This window comes from Mytilus trossulus, chromosome 2, assembly GCF_036588685.1.
Source record: "Mytilus trossulus isolate FHL-02 chromosome 2, PNRI_Mtr1.1.1.hap1, whole genome shotgun sequence".
NCBI lineage: Eukaryota > Metazoa > Mollusca > Bivalvia > Mytilida > Mytilidae > Mytilus > Mytilus trossulus.
The window spans coordinates 38019156-38040084 of record NC_086374.1 but is presented as its reverse complement, the minus strand read 5'-3'; the positions used below and the strand labels follow the sequence as shown (position 1 = coordinate 38040084).

Below are 20929 nucleotides of genomic sequence, written 5' to 3'. Positions count from 1 at the left end.
TATAAAGTTAAAACTAATAGTGTAATAAATAATATTTGTAATAAAAAAAAACAAATGTTAATTTTTTTGCTGATTTGTTTGTACCCGCGAGCCAACAATAAACAAGTGACAGCTAGGACTTCATCAAACTTTCCGGAAATTGAAAGGAGTAGGTTCAGTAAGACCCTATTTTGGCCCCAAAATATAGCAGTTTTGCAAAATAGTGGGCTGTTTTTGACAAAACAATGCACATATATCGGGTACTAACATCATTAATTTAGCATTTTAGTTAAATTTTAGACGGTTTCCGTCTTAAATAAAAGTGGCCGCATTTGTGTTCATTCATAATATTGAAATGTAAGTTGCATTTGATGATAATACATAACATGTATATAAAGGTTGAGTAAGGAACACAAATGCGACCACTTTCATTTTTGACAAAAAACACATGAAAAGTGACGGTTGTTTTCATATTGATAGGAGGGGTTTTAAAAACTTAATCGGAGGAGTTTTAAAAACTTAATCAGTTAAATTCTGTCACATAAACTAACTGAATCAATTGAAATAGATACTTAAGTGTTTAAAAATTGTCCAAAATCTTTCGTTAGATGAACCTGAAATTTGAGGCCAAAATCGGCCCTTACCGGTCCTTAAACAACTTTTCGAGATTTTTTCCCTTTTCGACTTTGAGAAGTTTTTCTATTAAAAACAATAAGTACCCATGGGAATACCAACTGTCTGTTCAGTTGACATATCAAAAAGTTAAATCATAAAGATACTGAACTCCGAGGAAAATTAAAAAAGGAAATTCCTTAATCAAATGACAAAATCAAAAGCTCGAAAACATCAATCGAATAAATGTCAACTGTCATATTCCTGACTTGGTACAAGCATTTTCTTTTGTTGACAACGAAATATTTAACCTGGGTTTAAAGCTATCTTAACCTCTCACTTATATGACAGTCACATCAAAATACATTATATTGACAATGACAACAAAAGTAATAGGTAAAAATGTAAAAAAAAAAATAGGGGTACAGCTGTCAACATTGTGTTTTAATCTGAATAACTATAAAAACAAACAAATATGTAACAAAAAAGCACAAAAAGGCATATAGACAAAGCATATTAGCAAACATAAAAGATAAGAAGACAGAAAAAACCAATTCTAACAAACATGTTTTCGAGCAAAGAGACAAGCATTTGGTTGATATCAACCTCAGTGATATTGTTTTTGTAATCTTTTCCACACAGTATGGTATTTTTATGATCTAAAACAAAACATTTGTATCAACAAATACACTTTACAGAAAATACTACACTTAATGGGACGAATAAGAAAATTGAGTGTGGTGAATGGAAGTGATAAGCGTAGAAAAAATATAAGTTTTAATATTACTATAAGTATTAAATTTTCAAGATTGTAATTGAAGATTTTACAGCAGATTTTTTTTTTAGAAATTTTAAGAATCAATATCCGATTGATAACGTTGGTACAATGTACACAACAGCCCGAGTGGATTTTGCTTTTTCCACCTGCCCACTCTAGCTATGATCTCTTTTTTGTAAAAAAATTGATTACAAATGCTTATCTGCTTTTTTTCAAGTGATAATACTTGCAAGTCTTTGCCACTTCCATGGTGGGCCGGTGGACAAAGCAAAATCAACCCAAGCTGTAGGTGTACCTTATCGCAATATTTCCGAAGGTCATATTTTACTTTTAAATGAATGGCGTCGAACAGCTTGGCGACCATGTTATATATATGGCTCTTTTAGAAATATTTTTGTCAAATTAAGGCAGCCTGTGTCATCAATATAAGCTTGCTCTGCTTACAAATTACAACCTCAGATTGCAATTGAATCCAGTAATGGGTTTCATATTAAAGTTGGTTTGTAATTACTTATATATGCTGTATTCTAATCCTAATGATCTGATTGACTATGATTGATATCGTCAGTCAATGATATAAAGAAGGTGGCTGCTTATTTTTCTTCTTCTACATTTTGCACTGGATATACAATTTGACATGGTTTTTGTTACATCTTCCTGATTTATTGTTTTTGTACGCTGCACCTTTAGTGTTGTCTCATTTTTCTCCCCTTTTTTTCTTACAGTTTGGATAACGATATTGGATTTCTTGGACTTTTCTAAAAAGTTAGACTATGCATAATGTCGGATTTGTTTTTTAGCATTACTCGAATTAATAAATTGTTCATTCAGCAACACACACCATTTTACCTTTGAGAAATATCTATTACAACGCCGCTACAACCAAATATGAAAAGTGTAATATAAGAGATAAGGGCAATACGGTCCACCATTCTTGCAACTTGCTGCCAGTTGACCTTGTGTAGGTTATTTTCTTTCCTGTTTTCGTATTTTTCTCCATCGAAGTCCTTTTCAACGTGAGGAATTATCATTTCTGATGATACTTGCTTATGGTTACTTCTAAATAATTTACCTATTTGTACAAATTTCACTATCCAGTTAGAGATAACCTGCTCGTCCGGCTTATGATAGATGTTGCGGCTAATGATAACAGTAATGACTATAAGTCCGCTATAACATAGATTCAGTAACAGTGCAATGCAAATGGCGGACATTCTCGGTATTGCTGTAGCTGGGAGCATATTCTGTGCAATCGTTAAAAACATAACATTTGCTAACAATAGTGTAACTGAAAATCCAACCCTTTCACCTGAATCCTGTGGCAAAAGAAATACAAATAAATTTAGTAATGCTAAAAACATTACAGGGAAAATAAGATTCATTACATAATATAAAGGACGACGTTCAAAGTGGGTTTCAATTTCCACACGCGGACTTAAAGTACTACTATTGATTGCAACAGCTGAAGTATACATTAATTCCCATTCATTGTTTAATTGAAAAAAGCTGAGGTCAACATCAGTTCTGCTCGTCGTAAAAGTTAGTTCTTTTGAACTGTACCCCCACATCATAACTTCCATTTCACACATCTGTGTATCGAAAGGGTAGTACGATGTATCCACATTACAAGTATATTCCAAATTATGACCTGGAGCCCATGTGACCAGACCTGTATGTGTAACACGAACAGAGGCTCCAGTGGCTCCAAAGAATTTAAATTCTAATACAGAATTAGCATTTATGACAGGCGGTTTCCATACCTGTTCAAGTGGTATGACTATGGTTTCTATAGAAGTGTAATTGGCTGGTGTCCATTGCATATTTACGTCAATCCATTGGAGAATAAAATATCCTGCAATGGCAATAACTCCCTTTACACTGTCTATTCCATTCAGATTAAATAAATGAAATGCAATTGAGACATCTACTGGTTGTGATTTGTTCCATTGTGGCAATATATCTTTATTATATCCAGTCATCAAATCTTTATGCAATCTTTCGATTTCAGTAAAATAAGATGCGTTGATCATTTGAAAGGCTAATAGTAAAACTAATAACAATATGTGCAACTGTGGCATTTGTGGCTTTAAAAGTTGACACAAATCCATTTGTTCTAATGCCACGTTTCACACCAATTAAACTAAACAACTGTGTTTGGTCTGTGTCTCATTAAGCTGAAGGGTAATTGTTATTGTTATTATATGTGGTGGCTTTTCGTAATTGATGTTACATCTCATTGTTACTAAGTGATGATATGTTTGCTATATCATAAATGATGTTTATCCTCTCGCAACAATTAGTACCCAAATGTTCATTTGAATTGTTACCCATGTTGTAACATTTTAATTCACTCTTCAAAAGATTAATTATAATTATTGATTTTTACTTTATCATCGTCCATTTATGATCATATATATATTGACTCCATTTTAGAACGAATTCATGTTCAAACGTAAGGTAATGGGAATGTTTCTTTCTCTTTGTCTTTTTGAATATTTAACAAAGGAGAAATTGTAACTTCATTATTGAAAAATAAATATTTCAGCATTAGTCTTGTTTACTTAAACCGTTTGATTCTTGAAAGATAGAGAGAGAGAGAGACGAAAATGACAGTTGTTTTCTATTTGTGAATGTGTTTACGCTTTTGCATTTGACATTTTATAAAAGACTTTCCGTTTCAAATGTCCTTGGAGTTCGGAGTGTTGGTTATGCACGATTCTTTTTTAAGACTATTTCTTCGTGGCTTGGCTAAGCTTACTTTTTCAGAGAGCTATTTAACGTAGGCATTACATAAACTAATACAACTGCCGTAAAAATAGAATGTTTCCCAATTGTTATATTAAAGTGGAAGATATCCAATGTTGTTATAATATGTTTACAAATTATAATTTGTACAGGGTTTTTGTACAAGTTATAAGGTTTTAAAAACCTATATAGTTGCAATAAGTGATACATGTTTATCTTACAAAATGTACCAGTGTAATGATTTAAATTCAAAAAAAGTATACATAAACCTAACATTAAGTGCTATTCTCCTTGTGTTCAACCTAAAAATGAGGATACCTGAATAGTTTAAATTCTTTTTTAATTATTTTCCTTATACCATATGCATATCCATACAAAATCTTTATGTTGTCTTGTAATGTGTTTGTATCAATGCTCAGTATTAGACTGTATCATGAAGTTGTGAAAATATGAGAGAAATATGCGAAGCAAAATACTGTGTGCTTGCATCATCCATTTTTGTTCAGCAGGTCATAAAACACTAATAACTTGTACAAAAAATCTAATTAATAATAATTTTAATATTACGGTTGCTCTCTCTTACACAACATATACAATGAAACTATTCTTAATACAAAATGTTCAGTCATATTTCCGTTATGACTCCTCGTTTTTCTTCAATGAGCAAGAAAATGAATTAGATTTTTTTTTTCGTGTGAGGCTGTGACATATTTTATGATTATTGTTTGTAGCAATTGTAATGCGTGTTTTTATAGACAAAAACAACCACTGTCCGATGAATGTTCCCCCTTTTAGCCACACAGAGCGGCTCAACTAGACTTAACTTACATCAGTTTATAGTAAGCATTTCTGCATTGGTTGGTTCTTCTTATTTCTCTCCATCGGCACTTGAAATGAATAGAAAAATGTTATTTCAAATATGGATCCAGTGTGAACTGTTTCTTCCACTGTCATTGTCTTCAAATCTTTACCATTTCATCATTAATGAAGCTATGTTACTAATTTTCATTTAGATAACACATGTGCGTATAGATATCAATTTAACATTTGGGAGTCGTTGTTTGTCTTTGGTAAGTAGTTTTTTCAAGTCACTTTAATGTACTTCTCTACGTCTACGTCAGGTGAGATATTTATAGAATAAAAATTGAGAGAGCAACCTTAATATTAAAATTACTATTAATTAGATACGAGAAGATGTGGTATGTATGCCAATGAGAAAACTCTCCATCCAAGTAACAATTTGTAAAAGTGAACCATTAAAGGTCCATGTACGGCCTTCAACACGGAGCCTTGGCGATCAAATATTACTAGTATAAAACCATTCAGACGGGAAAACCAACGGTCTAATCTATATAGAAACGAGAAACACTTATGCACCAGATTCCTCACTTAGGACATGTGCAAACAATTCTACCGGGATTTAACGTTTAAATGGTACCAAACCTTCTGCCTTTCTTGAAACAATAGTATGACATCACAACATAGAAAGACAAACTATAAAATATCAATTGGAAGGCTTACCTCAATCAAAAAACGAAGTAACACAAATTAAAACACTATGAAATACAATTTCAATTGGCACAGCCATTCTTTAGGGGAGACTTATTTCATCCAAACCGTCTTTGCGAAAACAGGAAATTATGTTGACGGACAGCAATCAAAACAATCCACTTGTCTAATGAGTACATACTCCTAGATTAAGACAAGTAAATAAATAGTGTGGTGGAGTAAACCATGTATATCGGAGGGTTCAGTCCTCCTTTAACATAAGATGGGGATGTTATAGTCCATTATATGAACACATTTTTGTTTTAAATGCTAAAAAGAGTTGCATTCATAAAACAAAATATTACATAATGGCCCAACTCAGGTACTACAAAGGTGAACGAAAAACAAAATGACAGTAACCAACGATACACGCTGACATGGTCTAAAAGTGCTGATCAATAAAAAGAAAAAGTAATATTGAATAGAGATTTCATTTGTATTTTAGTGTGTGAAAAATATGCCACCATATCAAAAAGAAAGATGTATATGAAAGTTCTAATTGGAGAAGACCTTCCAGTTTCGAAATTGTACATTTTAAATCCATAATGTGAAAGAATGGAATACTTTAGGAAAATATCGCTTACAAATAAATTTATTATACATTTGTAATTAGAAATTAAAAATCATAGGGAACATGTGTATTAAGTCAAGTTGGTTTGACTTCAACTTCATCAAAAACTACATTCACTAAAAACAATAACCTGAAGCGGGACAGAATGATCGAAAAATATAATGCCCATAAGGTAGGACATAAAACAGGAACTTTTCCGAACGTCAGTGAAAAAAAAAGGTACTTCTGTTCAATCTTTCCATGAGTCTTCCGAACAGCTATTGAAATTCTAAATCCGATAGGATTTTTTCTAATTCGTATTCAAGTGCAATTAAATTATACATGCCTTAACTAGATTTAGAGGAGCATCAACGCGCCCGCCTCCTCATTTCGTAAAATGTGGGTGTTTTATGGAATCACTGAAGCATGAATAGAGCGGGTCCCCTCTTTAGAAGTCCAGGGTCCTCCTCTAAGGAAAATTTCCGGATCCGCCACTGATAAATTCATTCTAGCGTTCATAAATTACTCATTAAGTAAGTCTGCCTTAAATTTGATATCCTAGTGTAAAAAAAATCCATGTTTGTTAATTCCAGCAACACCTATACCTTGTCAGTACGTTCTGACTTTATGTATCGCAAGCAAGTTTTACTATTACCGTCCTCCAAAGCTGCGTCTAGTATTTTGTTGTCATACTGCCAGTTAGCTTTTTTATTTTTTATATTTAAATTTTCCTCAGTCTTCGGACAATTCTGTCTGTTTAGCTTTCTGGAACAGTTTGTGTTTTTTCCTTTTTTTATTCACGTTTTTTGATAACCAATGTAGATTTTGATTTTGCCATTTCATTACGAACTTTCTGCTTTGAATTTTCTTCGGAATTCATTATTTTTGAGATTTTACTTTTTATGTCTCTTAATTGTTATATTCTTTGGTAAATTAAGATTGAGTGTTGTTACAATATTATTTTTGAGGTTGGTCTTCCTAATTTCAACAGAGGTGTTACTATTGGTGATGTCAGAGCCCAATTTTATAATGCCATATTTGCTCACCTCCCATTTTGATTTCTTGTAAACGTATATTTCTCTTGGTTTTGGTTTATTGTATTGCGGTTTTAAGTCTGTTTTAAGAAAAATGATCTTTGTTATTTGTTATTCCAGGTAGTTTGGTACATGACTTTTCAAGGCTTGAATGGTTTGTAAAAAAAATAATTCATTTAGTTGTTCCATGCCAAATTCTTCAATGAGTTTAAGACGCTATTGGTGATGTTTTACTTGTGCTTTTCTTGATTTGATTGTGTTGTTATCACAGTCAATATGACGAGGTTGAAATCTCCTGCAAGTATTATATGTTTATCTTTATACTGCTTTCACTCACATAGCTTGATCGTTTATTTCTTACGCTTTGACAGTTTATCATTAGGATTCTAAGGTTTTGTTGTTTTTGTTCTAGGTCACTGATTGATTTGCCTATGATGAATTCCTTTAAAATGGGTTGCAAATTAAAGGATTGATTTTGCGGGCCGGATTTTGCCTATCATTTTTTTCTTGAATTAGATTGTTAATTACAAGGAAGCTATTAAACCAAGAGTTACAAGTGGTGAAGTTGAAGGCATCTCTTTGAAAATGTTAAGATCGCTATCGGGATTTAGTTGACTGTTTCACAAATGCATTCAAACGCACCACTTGGAGCTCTTGGTGAAATAGCTTCCTTGTGATTGGTTACCCCATTCGAGGAAATCATGATAGGAAACGAAAAGTTCACAACTGAGTAACTTAAATCATCTATATGTAGGTAGTAATGATTTGTTCTCAACCGACCAAGTATGTTGCTATTCATGAATTTTGAATGACAGACATGGAATTCCTCTCACGATAACGCGTGAGATTCCGCAGGTTTCACCTCTTACCGGAATGGTGCAAAATCCTTAGAAAAAGACATAAAATGAAAATAAGTGTGTGCTTCTATGACTGGAAACACAATTTTTACAATCATTAACTGCCAACTTTTGATATGTTATTTCTGAGTCTGAGTGAAGTATCAGATACTTGGGAACACAAACATGCAATATATTGCGAACAGCGGTATACTAATGTTTCATTTATTTGTTCTTAAATTAAGAAAATGTCAGGCGAAAAACTGCTTTATTTCTATATATACACAATAGCATATATATAGTTCCTTTTAGAAAATCAAAATATATTCTAAATTGCCATTAATTTATTAATGTGGAAAATGATAATTTTATTAATATAATAGTCAGTTGATAAGAATAATGAAAGTGTTTTGTCAGTATCATGTATATTTCTGTAAACCATTGAATAAAATTTGATATCAAAGTTAATTCCAACATTTTTTTGAAATTTTCATTCTTTCATTAGAAAAATGAGATTCAATACTAGTATGATAGACAGCTGTCAAGATATTTTCAAACAATAACACTCAAAGGTGCAAGTTTTGATTGAACTCAACTCGACTCAAATGCAGTCTTAATTGATCAACATTAATATATCACGTTAGTTGATAATTAGACTGGTTTTCAGGTAAAGCATTTGTGTATTCAATTTATTGAATATCTAACTGAATACACAAAATAATTACCTCTATAGCGTATATTTTATTTAAATTATTTATATCTACACTACATAAGATGAATCCGTTAATTTCGTGTGAAAGCCGACTGATTCGTGTTTTTTAAGGAAAAGACTAAAAATGAAAAATGTATAACGAGAATGTGTTCATAGTACACGGATGCCCCACTCGCACTATCATTTTCTGTGTTTAATGTACTTAAATGTGTTTTATGTGTAAAAATTGGGGTAAAATCTCTAATCTGGCATCTAAATAAGAACAAGAATGTGTCCCAAGTACAAGGATACCCCATCTGCACTATCATTTTCTATGTTCAGTGGACCATGAAAATGGATACAATCTCTCACTTGGCATTCAAATTAGAAAGATCATATCATAGGCAACATGTTTACTAAGTTTCAAATAGATAGGACCTCAACTTTATTAAAAACTACCTCGACCAAAAACTTTAACCTGAAGTGGGACAAAAGGACGGACGGACGAACAGACGAACAGACGGACGGATGGAAGGACGCACAGACCAGAAAACATAATGCCCATAAATGGGGCATAAAAAGCATATCACAGGGACATGTATACTAAGTTTCAAGTTGATTGGACTTCAACTTCAGCAATAACTACCTTGGCCAAAAACTTTAACCTGAAGTGGGACGAACGGACAGAAGTACAGACGGACGGAAGGACGAACAAGCGGACGCACAGACCAGAAAACATAAAGCCTCTCTACTATCGTAGGTGGGGCATAAAAATGCAACCACTTTTTTTTTTTTATGAAAAATCAGTGCTATACTAAAATCAGATGACATAAGTTAATAATTATGTCCTATGCAAGTTACAATTATCGTTGTTTGGTTGAACAATAAACGAGTGACTGCTAGTACGGGCGCCGAATGGGACTGTTCTGGTTTTGTACTTGAATTCAATTTTGTACGGACAAAAGTGAGTTTTGTTCAACAAAAATTTGCATACAACACTGAGATTTTGTTAAAAAATACAATTTTGTGTTTATTTTTGTTTTGTTTTTGTTTTGACTAGTTCGGAATATCGTCAGTCAATGATATGAAGTAGGTGTCTGGTTATTCTTTTTTCTTCTTCCTTTTGCACTGGATGTACCATTTGACATGGTTATTGTTATATAGCTTCCTCGGTTTGTTTTTGCACGCTGCACCTCTAGTAATGTCTATTTTTTCGCCACTTTTATTTCTTACAGTTTGGACAATGATTTGTTTGACTTTTCTAACAGTTTAGACTATAAATTATGTCGGATTTATTTAACAGTATTTCTCGAATTTATATAACGTTCCCCTTACAGCAACACACAAAATTTTACCTTCGGGAACAATCTATAAAAACGCCGCTACAACCAAATATGAAAAGTGTAATATAAGAGATAAGGGCAATACGGTCCACCATTCTTGCAACTTGCTGCCAGTTGACCTTGTGTAGGTTATTTTCTTTCCTGTTTTCGTATTTTTCTCCATCGAAGTCCTTTTCAACGTGAGGAATTATCATTTCTGATGATACTTGCTTATGGTTACTTCTAAATAATTTACCTATTTGTACAAATTTCACTATCCAGTTAGAGATAACCTGCTCGTCCGGCTTATGATAGATGTTGCCGCTAATGATAACAGTAATGACTATAAGTCCGCTATAACATAGATTCAGTAACAGTGCAATGCAAATGGCGGACATTCTCGGTATTGCTGTAGCTGGGAGCATATTCTCTGCAATCGTTAGAAACATAACATTTGCTAACAATAGTGTAACTGAAAATCCAACCCTTTCACCTGAATCCTGTGGCAAAAGAAATACAAATAAATTTAGTAATGCTAAAAGCATTACAGGGAAAATAAGATTCATTACATAATACAAAGAACGACGTTCAAAGTGGGTTTCAATTTGCACAAGCGGACTTAAATTACTTGTATTGATCGCAACAGCCGAAGTATACATTAATTCCCATTCATTGTTAAATTGATAAAAGCTGATGTCAACATCAGTTCTGCTCGTCGTAAAAGTAAGTTCTTCTGAACTGTACCCCCATATCATAACTTCCAGTTCACACATCTGTGTATCGAAAGGGTATTTCGTTGTGTCCATATTACAAGAAAATTCCAAATTAATACCTGGAGTCCATGTAACCAGACCTGTATGGTTAACACGAACAAAGGTACCTGCGGCTCCAAAGAATTTATATTCCATGACAGAATTAGCATTTATAACAGGCGGTTTCCATACTTTTTCAAGGGGTATGACTATGTTTTCTATAGAAGTGTAATTGGCTGGTGTCCATTGCATATTTACGTCAATCCATTGAAAAATAAAATATCCTGCAATGGCAATAACTCCCTTTACACTGTCTATTCCATTCAGATTAAGTAAATGAAATACAATCGAGACATCTACTGGTTGTGATTTGTTCCATTGTGGCAATATATCTTTATTATATCCAGTCATCAAATCTTTATGCAATCTATCGATTTCAGTAAAATAAGATGCGTTGATCATTTGAAAGGCTAATAGTAATACTAATAACAATCTGTGCAACTGTGGCATTTGTGGCTTTAAAAGTTGACACAAATCCATTTGCAGTGATGGCACGTTTCACACCAATGAAACTAAACAACTGTGTGTGGTCTGTGTCTCATTAAGCTAAAGGGTAAAATGCAATTGCATTTATATGTGGCGGTTTTTCGTAAATAATGTTACATCTCATTGTCACTGAGTGATGATATGTTTGCTTTACCATACATTATGTTTATCCTCTCGCAACAATTAGTACCCAAATGTTTATTTAGTCGTTGTAACATTTAAATTCACTCTTCAAAAGATTAATAATGATAATCGACTTTTACTTTTTATCACCGTCCATTTATGATCATATATATACATATATATTGACTCCATCTTTAGAACGATTTCATGTTCAAACTTAGGATAATGGGAATGGTTCTTTCTCTTTGTCTTTTATAAATATTTAACAAAGGAGAAATTGTAACTTTATGAAAAATAAATATTTAGCATTAGTCTTGTTTACTTGAACCGTTTGATTCTTAAAAGTGTAATACGTACTAACGGAAGATTTCGATTCTTCATGGATTAATAGTTCACCATTTAAAGATAAGGGGATCCGATATGATATGATGGTCAAAGAGGAAATTGTCCTGTGATGAACAAAGAGACGACATGGACTCAAAGGAGCCTGAATAAACAAAATATTCGACATCAATAAGGAAATGCCTGTACCGAGGAATATGGCAGTTGTTTTCCATTCGTTGAATGTGTTTACGTTTTCGATTTTACCATTTTATAAAAGACTTTCCGTTTCGAATTTCCCTTGGAGTTCGAAATTTTGTTTTTCCAAAGTCATATTCTATGGCACGAATCTTTTAAAGATTATTTCTTCGTGGCTTGTTTTAGTTTCATTTTACCGAGAGCTATTGAACGTAGACAATAATAATACAATTGACGTAGAAATAGAATGTCTCCCAATTGTTATATCAAAGTGGAAGATATCCAATGTTGTAATAATATGTGTACACAATGAAACTACTCTAAATACAAAATGTTCTATCAAATTTTCAATATTTAAATGCTCCTCGTTTTATTTTAATGAAAAATGAATTAGATTTTATTTTTTTCGTGTGAGACCGTGGCATATTAATTTTTTGTTTTCTTGTCCTTCGTTTTTGCTAATGTTCTTTCTCTATCTGTTTATTTGTTTTTCTTTGTTGGCATAATTGTTTTGTTTTCTTATTGATTTGATTATAACACAATGATGACTGATGTTCCTCTATTTCTGACATTTTTACCTATGATATAAAAATAGAAGATGTGGTATACTTTCCAATGAAACAAATCTTCACAATAGACCAAATGACACATACATTAACAACAATATGTGATTGTACAGCCTTCAAAAATAAGCAAAGCTCATCTGCATAGTCAACTGTCAAAGGCCCCAAAATGATGAATATAAAACAGTCCAAAGGAGAAAACTAATGGCCTAATAAATATACAAAATATGAACGATAAACAATTATGTAACACAGCTATAAAACCAGGTTCGATCCACCATTTTCTTCATTTAAAAATGCCTGTATCAAGTATGGAATATGACAGTTGTTATCCATTCGTTCAATGTGTTTGAGCTTTTGATTTTGGCATTGGATTAAGCACTTTCCGTATTGAATTTTTCCTGGGAGCTCGGTATTTTTGTTTTTCTATTTTTTATCATTTCACTCATCATAGATATACAAGGACTAAAAGTTTGTCCCATAACGAGGCAACGTCTAGCCATATTACCTTTTCTTCAGGCGTGATCATTTTATTATTTTGTTCTCTTTGTCCATATTACAACTATACACTCTGGTTGTTGGTGTTTTCAATCTTGTGGTCTATTGTAAAACCACAAACCCATGATGACAGATATAAGAATTATTCCACTCATTAATATATCAACCATCAGCATTATACGCAAAGCAGTCAATCTTGGAAGAGCAGTTGCAGGAAGTAAACCTTGTGCAATCGTCATAAGCACGAATGCAGCAAGTAAAATTGTTATTGAAAACCCGAAACGATCCTCTGATCCCGGAGGTAAAATAAAAACAAAGATATTTAAAACTGCGAGCAACATGATAGGTAGCACTAAGTTCACCAGTCAAAAACAGAGGTCGTCTTTTATACTTTAAAGTGACGTTCATGTGTGAACCATCCGTATTATCTACTGTGATGACAGAACTCAACAGTTCCCATTCGCTGTTAGAGCCATAATCATTGATCAGCACATAGCCTGAAGAGGTAAATTCCGTTTCAAATTTCGCCAGACCAAATGGCTTTACTCTGAATGTACATGATTGTGAATCAAAGCTATTCAAAGGGGAAGTATATTGTGTCTCTATTACACGAGAACTTCAACTTTTCGTCAGCATTCCAGTACACTATTCCGTCGTATAACACGTTTAAAAGAGAGTCCCGGTATTCCGAAAATTTTCTGTTCATGTGCTGTATTTGAGTTAATAAGTGGTGGTTTCCAGACAGAATCTATAGACACACCCATGTGTTTTATACCCCCGTATGAGGAAGTAGTCTCATGTCATGATGACAGCGTCCCATGTAATAAAAAAGATTCCAGTTAGTTAAACTCATAGTTCCGTCAACTACGTCAATTTCCTGCAATGTATGAAGACTAAAGTCTTTGGAGATATTTGTCGGCTTAGATTGATTTGTTGGTGGTCGCATATTCTTATTTTGTCCATTTATTATGGCATTATACAAAGTTTCTTGATCAGTGTATGTAGCAGTTATAAGTTAACCTTTCTCATATCATTTCCGAAAGCAAGTAAAGTTAAGATTGGGTAAAGTGCCATTAAACTTGTAGTAGAACTTATCTCTTTTAACGCTGTGATCTAAATCAATATGATATATAGATATACGAAGATGAGGTATGAGTGACAATGAAGACCTATCATTGAATATGCTGATGTTATCTGGGATTCAGGAAATCAATCTTTAATGAATAAACTTGAAAACATCCAGTTGGACGCCGCCCGTATTGTTACAGTGGTGAATAAGCTCACAAGTACGTCGATGGTATATAAAGAAACCCAATGGGAGAAACTTTCCGATCGAAGAAGTAACCAAAAATTAATATTGCTTTATAAAATTGTAAATAATAAAACCCCAAATTATTTGCAAGAGCTATTCCCTGGCTATGTCAGTGGTCGACACGACCACAGAACAAGACAAAGTAATAATCTATTACAGGTTAAATCACTGTGACGTACTAAACTTTATTCTGATTATTATCTTCCGTCATCCATCAAATTCTAGAATCATTTACCGTTAAGTGTTAGAAATTGTGAATCTATCTCTGTATTCAAAAAACAAATTTGAAATCAGAACGATCGCGTCCCTTTATACTTTTATGCTGGATGTCCAAAAGGCCAAACTCATCACGCTCGACTTAGAATGAAACGTAGTTCTTTAAACTGTCACTTGTTTCCAAGAAACTTAGTTTCTTCTCCTAATTGTCGCTGTGGTGACTTAGAAACTAGCTCAATTTTTATTATTTTGCCCATTATACTCGGACATAAGACAGGAACTGATAATATCATTTGGAAGCCTAAAATTAACGGCACCAAGGTCCGTGTAACACTTATCAATTCAAAGTTTTAAAAAGTTTTGAAATTTTAGATTTTTGGAATTTTGATCAAAGTTTTAAAATATCAAAGTTTCAAATTGTGTTAAAGTTTTGAAATTTTGAAATTTTTTCCAAATTATTAAAATATCAAAATTTTAAATATCGTTTATAAATTTGATAGTTTAGAAATTTGATCAAACTTTTAAAATACTAAACCTAACGCGCAATTTTGATTATTTCACTTTTTGAAAGTTTGATTTTTTAAATGTTTGCTTAAAATATCAAAATAGAAAAGGGGCAATAAGAGGGATACCTGTAAAAAGCGAAACGAAATAAAAGCGGAACGAAACGAAACATTATGAATTAAAAACATACTGATACTTAAAACTTTATGTATGAAATAAAACAGACATTTGTAAGCGGTGAAAAATTGAATGACAAAATTAATATTTCTTAAAAGAAGATAATCTATTTAAAAACCAGACGTACGGCTCTAAAAGACGGTACTAAGATCCAATATCAGCAAATTGGAACCAAGATACTGTTACAAGGTATCTACAAAAACTCATCATAGATGGATACCAGAATATAAATGTTGCCGGTTTTTGCGCCAGACGCGCGTTTCGTCTACAAAAGACTTATCATTGACACTCGAACCAAATGAAGTTAAAAAGGCAAATAAAGTCAAATAAAATTGAAAAGGCCAAATAATTTTTTTTTTTTTAATCCAACGTATAGCTCTGGTTTTGTAAAAGTTGAAACCTTTCATATCATATATAAACGTATACCATAAACATTATTTTCACGAGCATTCATATTTACCGCTGTACTACATTAAGCACCCAACTTGCATTCGTGTTTATGTTATACATGATAGTTGCCGCTGTACTACATTAAGCACCCATCTATCCAGTTGTAGGTGCCGGCATTTTGAAAGTTGAAAATTGTGTTCAAAAGTTTCTATCAGCGATAAATGGTAATCTTCTGGGGAACCAATATTTAGATAGTCCCTGTTTTTTCACTTGATACTACCACTATAGGGGCTTCGATAATGGTACATTAAAATATTCTGATCCCTAATTTGATGATATAATATTCTGTGCCAGCAGAGGACAAAAGAAAAATTGTCCATGCCTTTTAGTGTTAAATGTTGAACCAGACAAGTTGATTAATAGCGATGAAAAACTTAATAAAATTGTTAGTGCTTAAACAAAAGGACTGGTTATCATACACGTAGCTCCATTATAGGTTCTAAATCAACCACTGTTTTATAATAGTGAAAAAAAGGAATAGATTTTTTTTGTATTAAAGGATATTATTGTCCCGTATTTGCATTTTGTTATTTGGGTATTTTTAAGTTATCGTACGACAATCGACTTTGAACAAACTAAAAGTACACATGTATACATCCAGTAAGAATGGGGCGTGCAAAGAGAAGCCACACTGTCAGCTGCATGATAGATTTTTTTCCATTTTTGGCCGTACACCAATGTTGCTCTCGAAAAACTAGTACAATGTAAACCGCTGAATTTTAAGTAAAGAATTCACCGACGGAACGCTGAAACTGAAATTTGAAATTCAAGAAAAATAAGAACGAAACAATTAAAGAGGTGTTTGACCAATGTGAAGTTAAAACATATTTAAATGCATCTATAAGGGAAACTTTGTCCTCGGAAGTTTAATCTTACGTTTCTTCGTAATTTGTATGTAAACAACCTATTTTAAATTATCGATTTTTTTTGTTGCCAGTGAGAAATATTTCATGAATGTTCCGGAACAAATTAGCAATAAATGCAACAGGGAGAGAGTGTGCATAACGAAGACATATAAAACCTTTCAATCAGTTTAGTTGAGGTCTGAAGCTGACGTATGATAGTAACTGCTAGCCTTATATATATATATATTAGTCCTTTGTTATTTTATTATCATTGTCATGTTGATTAGTTTCTTAGTTTGTTTCCTATTTTGACATAGGACTTGTATTTCCTATTAAAGTGCGTTTTACTGTTCGTATTACTGTGTGTTTTTCATTCTTTATTGGCTAGAGGTATAGGGGGAGGGTTGTGATCTCACGAAACATGTTAAACCCCGCCGCATTTGTTCGCCTGTCCCAATCCAGGAGCCTCTGTCCTTCTAAGTCTTGTATGATTTTGATTTTAGTTCATTGTTATATTTCGGAGTTTAGTATTACGTCTATAGATATAGGAAGATGTGGTGTGAGTGCCAATGAGACAACTCTCCATCCAAACAACAATTCAAAAATTAAACCATTATAGGTTAAAGTACGGCCTTCAACACGGAGCCTTGGCTCACACCGAACAACAAGCTATAAAGGGCCCCAAAATAACTAGTGTAAAACCATTCAAACGGGAAAACCAACGGTCTAATCTATATAAACAAAACGAGAAACGAGATATTCACTGAACCAGTACACTTTTTTGTCTAGGGGCCAGCTGAAACACCTTAGCACAACTTTCATTGCGACGCTATATATTAAGTATTCCTTCCGTATCATTTCTTGGAACTGAAATAAATCATAAAAGGCAATATATTATCATCATGCAATCGATAAACAAGAAAGGAAAACGTTTTAAGTTGTATGCGACCGAAGCGATTTTTCTGGATCTACCTTCATCAGGAACGTCAAAAAGGCTTTGAATTATTTATCTCAAACGCTAAACCTTATATAAGAGATTTAAATCAGCGTAGTTGATTCCGGTTTAAATAGGTTTAATTATATTTTTTTTTTGATAGATGCACAACCTTAAATTTTCAGGATACTGTTATCCCATGTGATGTCTAATATGTTTCATAAAAAAACCGACTTCTTCTTTTCATTATTTATTTTGTTATGAAGAATGATTTGATATATGTCATGATATTTATTTTATCTAAGAATAGTCCTTATCAGAGCCGTGTCTACATCAGTGATTACAGGTACCCCTCTTGTCGCCCCTTTATATTTTTGATATTTTAAGCAAACATTTAAAAAATAAAACTTTCAAAAAGTGAAATAATCAAAATTGCTCGTTAGGTTTAGTATTTTAAAAGTTTGATCAAGTTTCTAAAATATCAAATTTATAAACGATATTTAGAATTTTTATATTTTAACAATTTGGTTAAAATTTCAAAATTTCAAAACTTTAACACAATTTGAAATTTTGATATTTTAAAACTTTGATCAAAATTCCAAAAATCTAAAATTTCAAAACTTTTTAAAACTTTGAATTGATAAGTGTTACACGGACTCACCAATGGTCATTGAATTAATATTAAATGGCTCAGATGCAATTTCGAATGAAGAAAACATTAGTTTATTTGATTTCTCATGGTACAAAGGTTCATTATCAAAACTAAAAGGTTTACAAATTAATGACTCACACAATAAACCTGTAAGCATTTCGTCTTATCAGTTGCATTCTTCTTTACTTTTCAGTTCATTATGCGGTATTATACTCAATTGACAATATCAATATTTTTATTATTTAACAGAGCATGTAGTTTTGTACGGAAGCGTATTAGCGTCACACATTTTTTTTTCTTCTTCCTATGTTTGCGTTATAACGCAAAACTTTGCGTTATAACGCAAACCTTTTGATTTCAATTATTCATTAAGTTTTGTATATATGTCCGTCAGTCATTCATTTCGGATGTGATTTACTAGTAGATAAATACAAGGCCAATTCATTTTAATAAATATGCATAGGAATAATGGAATACTTGAAGTGCAAATATTCATAAAATAAGACTGATTTGTGCATCAGAAAAGTATAAAATTTAACAAGAAAATAGATATAGTTTAGTATATAGTCATATTTAAATTGAAAGATCAAAAATAATGTAATACAATTGTGAAACCTCCAAGTCAAATAGACAAAATGATCTTTCTGCTTTAAAATGAATTATTAATAAGGAAATATTTTTTTTAAATCTCAGAATATGATCAAGATTCTTTGATAGAAAGTCATTGAATTTTCATTTCAATATAATGTAGTATTTTTAAGATGCTTGGGTAGCAATGTGAATAGAGAGAACATATTTTATTAATAAAACATCTTCATTCTATACATTTATTGCCAAAGGGTAGCTTATTGGAATCTAACCTACTTTACACATTTCTCAAACGAGAGCTTACTTTGGAAGTATATTTATATTCGGTTATAGCTATATTAGCAGGGTTGATTTTTTTCTTAGGTATAATAAACCTCAATTTACTCAATTTTCTTTGTAAATATATACTAGTCTAGTAGTAACATGGATATCGTTTTTGGGGACCTTTATAGTTTGTTGTTTTGTGTGAGCCAATGCTCCGTGTTGAAGACCGTAATTCGGCCTATGATGGTTTACTTTTACGAATAGTGACTTAGATGGGGAGTTTTCTAATTGGCACTCATACCACACCTTCTTATATTATTTTGCTCATTATTAGTCATTGATATGATCTAATTATTCAAGCATTTTACTTTGCAATGACTACAAAGGTGATAAATTTTAATATATACAGCCACCTCCATTAATAACTACTGTTTCCTTTGAATCTTAAATAAGAAATAAGATAAAACAAATGTTTGCGTTATAACGCAAAGGTTTGCGTTAAAACGCAAAGGTTTGCGTTACAACGCAAAGGTTTGCGTTATAACGCAAAGGTTTGCGTTGTTACGCAAAGGTTTGCGTTATAACGCAAACATAGGAAGAAAAAAAAATGTGTGGCGCTAATACGCTTCCGTAGTTTTGATTTATTTGTGTATAATGTATTTAATTTACCAATGAGACAGATTAATATAAGCAATTATTGCTTGTTTCTGGATCCTTATTGTGAATGTATTTATTTTATAATTTATACTAAGTCTTGTATTTTTCATAATAAAACATTGTTTACAATGAGTGCCAATGAGACAACTCTCGGACACTCCATCCAAGTCACAATTTATAAAAAATAAAAATAACCATATATGTAGACTCATTAAGTTGGGCGTAATAAACTCTGAGTTGGGTTCTACTGGTTTATTATAAGTAATCAAATAAACCTCGAGAAATAAACACCCTGTAACATATATTATATATAATACACAATAAGTCACAATACATACGTTCAAAGAACGATAACTCTAATTATTATCTCCATATTAATAAAATGAAATATAAATCATTCAAAGTACGGTCATTTATATTTATTCTCAACAAGGCCTATTAGAATTGTGTAAACATAATTTGATAAACTTACGAGATATAGTACTTAAAATCAATCGAATAATTAACATCGAATATTGCTTTTAAAATGTTTTAATTGCGTTTAGAAGTTAATCGTTGTACCATTAGTAACAATATTTGTCTTGTGTTATTTAGTGGCTTTTAAATTTCGTGCTAATTACTTTCAAAAACAGGAAACAACCAATTCAATACAATAAAAAAAATTATTAGGCTAACGAAATTGATTCACACAAAACAATAGTTCAATAATATCCAATAAACAAATAAAATTTAAGAATAACCATAATAGAAATTAAAAAAATGTTAAAGGGGCACTATCTACGAGATATGAAAAAAATCATGAAATAACATTTCGTTTTCAGCAGCCAATGTATCATATCCTCCAAAATATCTTAATATAGTCTTATAGAATATGTTGTTTAACTTGATTTTACTATTGTATGCATGTAATGATTTCATGTTTGTCTTAATTGTTTACAATCCAATATTTGGATTTAATGATTTGAATTTAAATCTTCGGTGAGGAAAAAAAATTGCGGCCCAAATTAATTATGATATCTAGTAATAAGAGTAATTATAAGCTGAGACTACTATAACACTATATAGTGATCTATAGTGTTCTAAATATAGTAGTCACAGTTTAATATAAGATCAGATAAATTTCATTAACAAATTTTGCCTCCTCCTTCCCTTGGGGATCATAAAGAATTTAACAAAAAATGAAAATCCAATAAATGACAGAATACATATTAAATCACATAATAGATCATAATAT

At 32.0% G+C, this 20929-nt stretch overlaps 2 protein-coding genes across 2 annotated transcripts; both read right to left on the bottom strand.

Annotated features, from left to right (window-relative positions):
* Positions 1 to 2214: 2214 nt before the first annotated feature.
* LOC134705757 (acetylcholine receptor subunit alpha-like) lies at positions 2215 to 3348 on the bottom strand. The gene has a single exon (XM_063564475.1). It carries the CDS (start codon positions 3346 to 3348, stop codon positions 2215 to 2217), a length of 1134 nt encoding a protein of 377 aa, XP_063420545.1.
* Positions 3349 to 10124: 6776 nt separating this feature from the next.
* Positions 10125 to 11357, bottom strand: LOC134705756 (acetylcholine receptor subunit alpha-like). Its single transcript, XM_063564474.1, has one exon. The coding sequence runs from the start codon at positions 11355 to 11357 to the stop codon at positions 10125 to 10127; it is 1233 nt and encodes a 410-aa protein (XP_063420544.1).
* Between the last annotated feature and the right edge of the window lie 9572 nt (positions 11358 to 20929).